This window comes from Balaenoptera physalus, assembly GCF_965194825.1.
Source record: "Balaenoptera physalus genome assembly, chromosome: 11".
Lineage (NCBI taxonomy): Eukaryota > Metazoa > Chordata > Mammalia > Artiodactyla > Balaenopteridae > Balaenoptera > Balaenoptera physalus.
Genome location: NC_138896.1, coordinates 22,365,892 through 22,377,968, shown reverse-complemented (window position 1 = coordinate 22,377,968; position 12,077 = coordinate 22,365,892). Strand labels below are relative to the sequence as shown.

The window sequence follows — 12,077 nt, the reverse complement described above, 5'->3', positions numbered from 1 at the left end:
CTTCTTAAGCCCAAATGGCCTGGTCCTGGGTGTCCCGAGGATTCCTAAGAGGAGGCCATTTGTTACCTCTGATTTATGCAGATCATCATTATTCCTGTCTAAGCTTGATATGCGTATCTTACTTTTTGATCTAGTGCCTCAGCTCAGCCTACTTAAGTGAAATATTTAAGAGTAGGTATATCACCATTTCATCCCTGATAAAGGAGGAGGAAATTTAGGAACTCTACAGCTTACTGTAGCCAAACTGTAGCTCAATGACTTTGAGCAAGCGACTTAATCTCATTTCCTCATAATGTAAAATATCGACAATAGTACCTACTTCTGCCTGGGAAGCCGCAGACCTAGGGAGGATAATTGTTATATGGATAAATGGGGGGTTTATATAAAGTGCTTAGAACAGTGGTTAGCACCTAAATGCTTCATAGCCGTTTGCTATTGTTCTATTGCCGTGAGCTCTCTCAGTGGGCTCTCTCAAATGCGTTGCCTCTAGATGCTCCAGCCCCAGGCCAGAAATTACCTGTAACTACGCTGCATTTTTCCCAGGACTGCTGCGTTGTTGCCGCTGGGATTAAAGCTCCCGCTCAGGTCTACTTTTACTTTCTTACCTTGGGAACCAATGAACAGTGGCTGGCAGGACATAAACATCGCCTAAATTGGCAAGGAAAGATTTTCCTATCTTTTGTCTCCACCCCTGTAAGAGATAATTAGCTAAGGAGTTTCCCTTTTTGTCTGAGTTGCTCTTCTGAAGTTCTGCCGCGGGAAGGCGGGCCCTGGGCGGAGCCTGCCATGCCCCAGCCTCGGAGCGCAGGCCCTTGGAGTTACCTGACCTACCTGCCCGAGCCTGCGCTGCTCAGCAGGGGCGGGGATGCGGCCAGGCAACCACGGAGAGGAGAGAACCTCCAGATTCCTAAAGGAGACCTAAGGGTGAGGCATTGTTGACAGCCGCAGGCCTAGAACTGCGAGCTCTTTTGGCCTTTGGGTCATAGGTGGTGGTGGTAGCGGGTTCATGGACTCAGGCTTCGACTCAGTGTGTGATCCGGCCCTTTAGGGACTCCGGTGAAGTTCAGTCGGACGAACTGAGTTGCAGGCGAAAGTTAAAGATAGCTTCCAAGTCCTGAGTTGTCATAGGTTATTGGGGCTGTTGAGAAAAAGACGAAGGTCTGGAATCCCAATTTGGGAAAAGGAAAGTTGGGCTCCTTTGAGATGATCCCACTCATGACTGCCTAGAATAAGTCGGAACACAAGGAACGACATAGAATCCACTTGTCTGACTTTTAGAAAATTACTTAATCCCTCTGTGCCTCAGTATCATTCATCTGTAAGTGGAATGATAAAATCTGCTTAGATGAGTAAATTCACAGTCAGTTTTCAATAAATATTAGCCGTTATTTTCTGATCTCTAATGTTCTTTACCATTTGGGATTCTTAGAAGGGGAGAACCAAAGGGAGGAGGGTCATGGTCTTTCTCTCAAGCTTTATTAACTTAAACTAGGAAGTAAGAGATTATAGAGGATAGTGTTTACTAATAATTTGCAGTCACTCCCACTCTGTCTTCTAATTTTTTTAGCTTTCTGACAGAGTTCCTTTTTTATTTCAGTGCGTTGTCAGGTAAGTGAGTTCTTGGGTAAGAGCTAAATAAAATTTAGAGTTTCTGTTAACAGTGTTGTTCTATGCCTCAGGAAGAAGACTAGCTACAAGGATATACTTCTGAAAAATCAGTGTGAACCCCAAGCTGGAGTGAATCTTCTCCTGAGCTCGCTTATTCCAGAATGGCAGTCTTCTTGCAGGAAAGATCTCTAATAGTGACTGATGGTAGAGGGAGAGGGCTGTGCCTGGGACCAAGAATCAGACTGGCAAAACAAAATCTTTCTTCCAACTTTAAGTTGTTGCTACCAGGAAATAGATACTTGGACCTCACAGGGCTGTCAGAAGACTCGGGGAGCTCTGCCCACAGATGCTGAGACCAGAAATACAGACCAAGGAGCAGGTGCTGAAGCAGGTCCTGACCTCTGCCTGTAGAGCTGCAGACCTAAGGAGGATAATATCATTCAGAATGTAGAGAAGAGGCATCAGTTATGCTAGAAAGGTTGAAGAGACAGCTTGAAGGACAAACCATCAGGTGGGAAAGGTGGGGAGGATCATTTATGGCTTGACTAGTGAAAGGCTTCAGGAATAGAACAGAAAGCAGCAAAACAACTTTAGGATCCACCAGATGTCTCTGGAGCCATAACCCAGTATCTCCCTCATGGGCTTTAATTCCGCCGGGTATTCATGTACACCTCTGGAATCTTCTCTACCTATATTGTTTTTTTTGTTGTTGTTATTTGGGTGTTTTTACTGAAGGATAGCTTCAAATTCAATTTTCCAAGACCATCTTCATCCATTGCTTTTAGGGCCCAGATAGAACAAGGATAGAACAAGGTATGCTTATGGCAAGATAGTACCCTGGAATCAAAAGGTGTCAGGTCCAGTCTGTTAAGACCCTACCTTAGTTTAACTCTCATGTTATTGCCTTATGAAATGGAAAGCAGATGAGAAAGAATGTCTGCAGAGAAAGAAGACATCCTTGAAAAGAAGGTTTTTAGAACTCTTATTAGTGTTCTTTCCCTGGAAACCTTGCCCCTACCCGTCTCTTTGCCCAATTCTTTAGGTAGAAACTCTGAGTAATATTTGGGAGGTGTCTGTGTTTTGTTTTGTTATTGTTTTGACTTATTCAACTCCTTTAGCTTTAAAATGTTTTTCTTCTTATCTTTTAATCCTGAATATTAACTGAAAAAATTATTTTCCCCACTGTTATTTTTCCAGTTTACTGATTTCCCCACATCAAAATAGTATGCATTTTGAAACTGATCTACCTATTGCTTCAAGTTAACTTTTATTATATGCCATTGTTTGTTGATCCATTTAACAAACATTTATGGAGCATTTTGTTTGTCTATACTAGTGGCCTAGGTACATTCATTTGGTGTAAATGGTACTTTTAACTACCCTTTAGCAAATTAAAATTTCTCTTGGTCTCATGATATTCCCTTTTTTTCACCTCCAGATTCAAACTGACCGCCTCTTAACTTTTTTGATTATACCTTTTTGATTCTTTGTCACATTTTGTGAGAAAATTCTGTATGCTCTTCCAGTCTCTTTCTGTCCAGCTGTCTCTTCTCAAACTGGAACTTCACATGCCTTCTTGCATGCTTTTCCAAATTGAATTGGTAGTTTAGGGATACTGAAAAGGCATGCACTTTAGATAAAACTGGGTTTTATTTTGATCGCTGTTTCTCATCATAAGTCTCATGATCTCAGCAGAAGAGACAACGGACATTTGAATTGTCTGTGCATTTTTTTTTAGATGGTGTTACTGAGAATGAAAATAAGGACTTGTCTCCAACACAAAAAAATTCTGAAGATGCTAAATCATGTGGGGGGAATCTGTAGAATTACAGCATCAATGCAGTGAGTTAGTAAAAGCTTTAGTTACTGGTGAGTAATTACTCAGCATTAGGAAGTACATACCAAAGAGAATGTCTTTGAGAGCAACACTTTTGGAAAAGCTTTTGTTTACAGTGGGTCCCTCCTTTCCCACTAGGAAATCCATCACAGGGGAAAATGCTATCAGTATAAGGAATGTGGGAAAGCCATATTTGACATAAGCCAAAGCAGCCTTATTTGATATCAGAAAATCCACACGAGCAAGAGACTGCATAACTGTGATGCAGGATGTAAGGATGCCTCTATTCAGCATGGAAACCTTATAGAACCGTATGTGAAGGAATTAGGAAGGAAGGCCTTCACCCAAAAGTCAGGACTGACTGCACTAGAGAATCTACATAGGAGATAGATCTTATAAACGTGATGAATGTGGAAATGTTTTTCCACGGAATCACCAGCATTATTCAGCATTGGAGAAATCACACTAAAGAAAAACTGACAGTGTGATGAGTGTGGAAAAGCCTTCAGATAGAGGTTGGACCTTAGTAAACAGCAGTGAGTCCATATTAGGGAGGCTCTTTTAAATGAGAAGATTGTGGGAAGTTGTACGGACAGACATCAAGCCTCAACAATAGTCTCCACGATATTGGAAAATTAATGTAAATGGGCAAGATGTATGGGGAATGGTTATCTTAAATTGCCCATTGTAGCCACTAAAAACATTCAATGAACGTCTCAAGTCAAGAAAAGGAAAAGTCAGAAGTTCTTTTCGCTTCTCAAAGGAGTCTGTAAACATAAGCAACCAGGACTTTTGAAATTAAGATGTTTACCTGCATCCCTGGACTTGTGACACTATCTCTGAGATGATTAGCTGTTTACTGGGGACATGTTATTTTCCCATGCCCACTCTAATCTCATATCTTAAATTCATTCAAGTGTAAACAATATTGTCTACTGTTTATTTTAACTATATATACATATATATATACACACACACACACACACACACACATATACACATATATATATTATTTTTATGGGCTAAATAGGCTTGTATGAGTACACCAGGGCATAAAAATGGCATTATTAAAGTTTCAGTAAACATAATGAAAGGAACCACATCACTGAATTGTTGGACGTTGGCTGCTTTCCTAGATTTGGCACTGCCCCTGTGTTCTCCCAACACAAGGCCATATAGGTGTCATTCACAGAGTATATATGTCCCAGATTTGGGGTTTTTTTTTTTAAGATAGAAAAAGAGGGCTTCCCTGGTGGTGCAGTGGTTAAGAATCCGCCTGCCAATGCAGGGGGACATAGGTTCGAGCCCTGATCCGGGAAGATCCCACATGCTGCGGAGCAACTAAGCCCATGAGCCACAACTACTGAGCCTGTGCTCTACAGCCCGTGTGCCTAGAGCCCGTGCTCCACAACAAGAGAAGCCATCGCAATGAGAAGCCTGTGCACTGCAATGAAGAGTAGCCCCTGCTCACCGCCAACTAATGAAAGCCCGTGCGCAGCAACAAAAGACCCAACGCAGCCTAAATAAATAAATAATAAAATAAATAAATATATTAAAAAAAGATATTTCACATATAGCTTATTGACAGATAATAATAGAGGTATTTTCCCTTATAGATAACACATAATATCCTGAAGGCTAATACTTTAAGTAATTTGTTTATTATTTTCAGTTCTAAAACCTACAGGCTAAAAGAGGAAAGAATCTTTTAGAAGCTCTTCTTCAGCAAATTGGCAATGTAGCCCAATCTCTATGAAAATGAGGCCTATGGATTTTATAGTAGGTCACTAAATATAGGAACCACAGATTTCAAAACTTTGCAATGATTATTTCACAATTAGGAGTTTATATCTGCTGTATATGCCTAAATTTTCTGAATAGGTATTACGGTCACTATTTTAAAAGATGGATTGTGTTCTATAAAAGGATTTTTCAGCATCCATAGAAACTACATTATTTTTTTCCCTTAATTTTATTATCTTGTATTACATGAAGGACTTTCCTGACATTGAACCAATCTTGCATTCCTGGAATACATTTCACTTAGGCATGGTGTTTTCTTCATGTGTTTATGGGTTCTACTTGCTAATATTTTATTTAGTACATTTTTATTCAATATTTATGTAAAACTGGTCTGTAATTTTCTGTATTTTTCAGGTTCAGGTTTCGATTTTACTTGCATCACAGAAAGGACTAAGTTTTTATTTTTTAATGTTCTAGAACAATTTGTAAAGCATTGAAATTATCTGGTTTTTGAAAGTTGAATTCTGATGTGAAACCATCTGGGCTGGGTACTTTTTTGTGGGATAGTTCCATGGTAACTTTTTTCTATTTCTTCTACAAAAACGGTCTATTTAGGCTATTTATAATGGGAGTCAATTCTGATAATCTATTATTTGCTTAGAAAACTATCCATTTTGTCTAGACTTTCAAGTTACTTGCCTAAAATCTGCAGTATAATCTGTTATGACTTTTTAAACAGTTTTATTGAGGGAAACTGATACATAGTAAACTGTACAAGTATATGATTGAACATGGCAGGTTTTTTGTTTTTTTGTTTGGTTAAGGTAACATTGGTTTATAACATAGTATGTTTCATGTGTACAACATTATATTTCTACTTCTGTATACCCTACAGCATGCTCACCACAAAAAATTTAGTTTCCATCCATCACCATATTGTTGATCCCCTTTACCCATTTCACCCTCTTGTCAGCCCCTTCCCCTCTGGTAACCACTATTCTGTTCTCCAGATTTACATGTTTGATTTTGTTTGGTTTGGTTTGTTCATTTATTTTGTGTTTTGGGGGTTTCTTCGGTTTTTATATTTCACAGATGAGTGAAATCATATGATATTTGTCTTTTTCCATCTGGCTTATTTCACTTAGCATACTACAAATGACAAGATTTCATCTTTTTCAATAGCTGAGTTGTATTCTATCATGTATATATATATACCACATCTTCCTTATCCATTCATCTGTTGAGCTCTTAGGTATCTTAGCTACTGTAAATAAATGCTACAATGAACGTAGGGGTGCATATATCTTTTGAAATTAGTGTTTTCATATTCTTTGGGTAAATAACCAGAAGTGGGATAGCTGGATCATATGGTGGTTCTATTAATATTTTGAGGAATCTTCATACTGTCTTCCATAGGGGCTGCACAAATTTACATTCCCACCGACAGAGCACAAGGGCTCCCTTTTCTCCACATCCTTGCCAACACTTGTTATTTCTTGTCTTTTTAATAATAGCCATCCTGGGGCTTCCTTCGTGGTGCAGTGGTTACGAATCCGCCTGCCAATGCAGGGGACACGGGTTCGAGCCCTGGTCCGGGAAGATCCCACATGCCGCAGGGCAACTAAGCCCTTGCGCCACAACTACTGAGCCTGCACTCTAGAGCCCGCGTGCCACAACTACTGGAGCCCGTGCTCCGCAACAAGAGAAACACCGCAATGAGAAGCCTGCACGCCACAGCGAAGAGTAGCCCCTGCTCGACGCAACTAAAGAAAGCCCGCGTGCAGCAATGAAGACCTAATGCAGCCAAGAATAAATAAATAAATTTATTTAAAAAATAATAATGATAGCCATCCTAACAGGCATGAGGTGATAGCTCACTGTGGTTTTGATTTGCATTTCCCTAATAATTAGTGATGTTGAGCATCTTTTCATGTACCTATTGGCCATTTGTATGTTTTCTTTGGAAAAATGGCTACACAGCTCCTCTGCCCATTTTTTAATCAGTCAAAGGTACGACAGTGGAATGTCAGGCCAATAGGGGTAAGGCAGTAACTTATTTAACAAATACAAATTACCTGTCCCTAGATGCTATATATGTAAAAGTCCAGTAATGTCAGCAACCAACCATATATGAAGTGTCAGAATTTTACAGATAAAGGGAATTGAGTCCACTGCCATGACAACCAATACTGGACATTGCCAGATAGGGGGTACAGAGTGTCTCCTTCAGCAAGGAAAGGGAAGTCCAGCTTAGAGAAGAGGTCCATTCAGTCTGTGTGGCCTAAGGTCCTTCAATCTTCTCAAGAGCAATGGAGTTTGGAGGCCTTCCTACAATCCTACAATGAACCCAGAAGTGCATCCAGAAGGAGGGAAGTGCCAGTTTGCTGGCAAAGAGAGTCTTCTAGGGCAACAGTAAAGAAAGGATCGCTAAATTAAAAAAAAAAGAAAGAAAAAAAAGTATATCATAAGATACATAGGAAATAACCATATGGCTAGCAGTGGCAGAAAATGCTGTTTATTTAATTGAAATCATACAGAGTATATTCTCTGACCACAATGAAACCAAACGAAAAAATAACAAACAGAAAAATCTCCAAATATTTGGAAACTAAGGAAAGCATTTCTAAATAATGCCCAGGTCAAAGAGGAAGTCTCAAAGGAATTTGTTTTAAAATACATAGATTGAAGGAAAATAAATACAACTATCACAGTATGTGAGACACAGCTAAAGAAATGCTGACAGGGAAAATTATAGCACTAAATGCTTATATTAGAAAAGTGGAATAGTCTGAAATCAATAATTGAAGTTCCTGCCTCAAGAAACTAAAGATCAAGAGCAAAATAAACCCAAGACATCAGAAGAAAATAATAAAGATAATAGCAGAAATCAATGAGACTGAGAATAGGAAAACAATAGGAAAAAGTTAATGAAACAAAGCTGTTTCTTCAAAAATTTTTCCAATAAAACATAAACCTTTAGTAAAACCGACAAGATAAAAAGAGAGAAGATACAAATCACTAGCAACGGGAATGAATTGGGGATATTACTACAGATTCTGCATTTATTAAAAGCTTTGTAAAGGCAGACAATGAACAATTTTGCACTTATAATCATAACTTTGACTACTTAGAAGAAATGGACCAATTCTTCAAAAAGTGCAGGCAACCAAAATCCAACCAAGATGAAATAGATAATCTGAATAGTCCTTTAGCCATTAAAGAAATTGAATTCATAATTTAAAAGTTCCCAGATCTTCAGGTCTAGAGGGCTTCACTGGAGAATTCTACCAAACATTAGAGGAAGGATTATCAACAATTTTACACAATTTCTTCCAGAAAATAGAAGCGGTTATATTTTCCAACTCTTTTTTTTTTAAACATCTTTATTGGAGTATAATTGCTTTACAATGGTGTGTTAGTTTCTGCTTTATAACAAAGTGAATGAGCTATACATATACATATATCCCAGTATCTCCTCCCTCTTGCATCTCCCTCCCACCCTCCCTATCCCACCCCTCTAGGTGGTCACAAAGCACCGAGCTGATCTCCCTGTGCTATGCAGCTGTTTCCCACTAGCTATCTATTTTACATTTGGTAGTATATATAAGTCCATGCCACTCTTCCAACTCTTTTCATGTTGCTAAGATTACTCTGATACCATAATGAGACAAAGACAGAATGGAAAAACAAACAAAACAAAAAAACCCCAGAATCCAGTATCTCTCATGAAATTAGATGCAATGAAATATTAGCAAATCAAATCAAGGTATTTATAAAAAGTTATATACCATAATTAAGTGGGATTTATTCTAACATGTAAGGCTGTTTCAATCTTAAAAAAATAATGTATTCCATCATATCAACAGACTAAAACATATGATCATACAATTGACACAGAAGAAGAATTTGACAAAATCCAATACTCATTCATAATAAAAACTTTCAGCACCCTAGAAATAGAGGGGAACTTCTCCAACTTCATAAAAAACATCTACAGAACACCTACAGCTAATTTCATACTTAATGGTGAAATGCAATTCTTTCCCCATAAGATTGGGATCAAGACAAGAATGTTCACTCTCATCATTCTTATTCAACATAATATTGGAAGTACAGGGACTTCCCTGGTGGCACAGTGGTTGAGAATCCGCCTGCCAGTGCAAGGGACACGGGTTCAAGCCCTGGTCTGGGAAGATCCCACGTGCTGTGGAGCAACTAAGCCCGTGCGCCACAACTACTGAGCCTGCGTGCCTAGAGCCCACGCTCCGCCACCGCAGTGAGAAGCCCGTGCACCACAACGAGAGCAGCAACAAAGACCCAATGCAGTCAAAAATAAATAAATAAATTTATTTAAAAAAAAAATGGAAGTACAAGCCAGTGCAATAAGGCCAAAAATGACATGAAGTGAAAAAATAAAACTGCATATTTGCAGGTAATATAATTGTGCGCACACAAAATTTCAAGGAATCTACAAAAAACTTCTAGGACTAGTAAGCAAATTCAGCAAGGTTGAAAGATACAAAATCAATATGCAAAAATCAATCCTCTTTCTATATACTAATAATGAATATTTGGAAATTGAAATTTAAAATGCAATGCCATTTGTAGTTGCTCCAAAGAAAATTAAATACTTGGGTATAAATCTAACAAAAATGTACAGGATCTGCATCTGTACTGGGAAAATGACAAAAAGCTGTTGAGAGAAATCAAAGAAGATCTAAATAAATGAAGAGACATACCGTGTTCATGGACTAGAAGACACACATAGCAAGGTTATCAATTCTCCCTACACTGATTTATAGGCTTAATATAAATCCTGTCAAAATCCCAGCAAGATTTTTTGGAAGACATAGATAAGCTTGTTCTAAAATTGATGTGGAAAGGCAAAGGACCTAGAATAACTAAATTTTGGAAAAGAATAAAGTGGGAGAAATCACTATCCCTGATGTTAAGTCTTACTGCAGTGATCAAGAGTGTGGTATTGTAGACATATATAGTTCAATGGAACAGGTTGGAGAACACATAAGTAGATCCACACAAAAATGCCCAACTGATTCTTCACAAAGTTACAGAAGCAATTCAATGAAGGAAGGATAGCCTTTTTAGAAAAAGGTGCTGGTGCAATTGGACATCCATAGGCAAAAAACAAAAAGAAAAACAACTCAGCCTAAACCACACACCTTATACAAAAATCAGCTGAAAACAGATCATGGGGCTAAAACATAGGACATAACTTAAAACTTCAAAGAAAACATAAGAGGAAATCATCAGGACCTAAAGTTAGGCAAAGATTCTGAGAATTGACATCAAAAGCATGATTCATTAAAGGAAAAATTAATAATTTGGTCTTCATCAAAATTTAAAACTTTTGCTCTGTGATGGACTCTATTAAGAGGATTAAAAGACAAGCTACAGACAGGGGAAATATTTTTATAACATATATCTGACAGAGGACTTGTATCTAAAATATAAAAAGAACTCACCTAATTGCAACAGTTAAACAAACAATTCAATTAGCTATGGGCAAAACTCATGAACAGACATTTTACTGAAGAGTACCCAACAATGGAGGCACTGTGTAATTCACCATTTCATGCCCCCATATCACCTCCCAGTCACCCTCACTCCCAAGGTTACTTTAACTTTGTTCTCTTCATTGTAGATTTTCTTAAATTCCATCAGTTGAATTTAGACACTTTTTTTTTAAACAAAAATGTGGAGAAAGAAGTTTAATACAGACACTTCAAGGGTTACAACACCAACTACCAGGAGAGTATTGTCTGCTTGACTGGGAGCTCAGGGAGTAACGTGGAGTCCATCCTGCAGAGGTGGCTGGAGCATTGGGGACCCTTTTTTCCTTAAAGTAACTGAGGTTGGGAAAAGATCAGGAGGCACAGAAAGATCAGCTCCACACCAGTAAGCGTAGATTTGCACTAACTTTCGTTTTTAAGAGGCCGTCTACTCAGCCTCAAGAAACAAACTTTTAATAACTAAGGCATTAGGCAGCTGGATTCAATCCTACCTTTAGGGACTTAACTCCTAAACATTCATCAGCATGTAGCATATGCTATTGAGTCTCAGAGAATCTTTTTATATCCTGTATCTCAGCCAATGTGGTATAGTTACAACAGAAAAACTGTTATTTCTGGAAATAGGTATGTGAACACTTTGGTCTCAAGCAGTAGGTGCCGGGGGGATTTTATGTTGCAGTGAAAGAGCAAGTAGAATCAACCAATCTTCAGAATCATGCATTCATCAGGAACTCTGCTAGGTGCTGAGGATACAGTAGTAAGCCAGTCATTATCTCTTGTCGTTCAGCCTCATACCAGTCCTTCTTTATCCCGATCTGTAAGCAGGGTAAGGAGGCTACAAACATTATTTCCTAGGCTCCTACTGTCACTTGTAAGAACTAGAGATCAACAGTGGGGGAGCATGGTTAAGAGTTGTAATACTTAGCTAATACCTGAAACTACAGTATTGTGATGGTTAATTTTGTGTCAACTTGACTGAGCCACAGGATACCCAGATACTTTTTTTTTTCATTGAAAAATATCACAATGTTTACTGTAATTTTTTTAAACGTTTTTTTTTGGAGTATAATTGCTTTACAATGGTGTGTTAGTTTCTGCTTTATAACAAAGTGAATCAGTTATACATATACATATGTCCCCAGATCTCTTCCCTCTTGCATCTCCCTCCCTCCCACCCTCATTATCCCACCCCTCTAGGTGGTCACAAAGCACCGAGCTGATCTCCCTGTACTATGCGGCTGCTTCCCACTAGCTATCTATTTTACGTTTGGTAGTGTATATATGTCCATGCCACTCTCTCACTTTCTCCCAGCTTACCCTTCCCCCTCCCCGTATCCTCAAGTCCATTCTCTAGTAGA

General features: G+C 38.6%; 1 protein-coding gene across 5 annotated transcripts in view; it reads left to right on the top strand.

The window, feature by feature from the left end:
• The window catches only part of ZSCAN12 (zinc finger and SCAN domain containing 12), a 28,858-nt gene that overhangs the window by 13,171 nt on the left and 3,610 nt on the right, over positions 1-12,077 (top strand). Inside the window, exons 5-6 of one of the 5 annotated variants that reach the window (XR_014251380.1) lie at positions 1,680-2,119; positions 3,347-3,463. The exons of 1 other annotated variant lie outside the window; for it this stretch is intronic. Coding sequence is in view for 2 of the 4 variants with exons in the window: in XM_082415363.1 (XP_082271489.1) it covers positions 1,680-1,800 (121 nt within the window). In the remaining 2 variants the exon portion in view is untranslated. Of the gene's footprint in view, positions 1-1,679; positions 5,979-12,077 lie in introns of those variants that run through there. 3 more of the 5 variants (XR_014251381.1, XM_082415365.1, XM_082415363.1) reach the window with 3 other exon arrangements.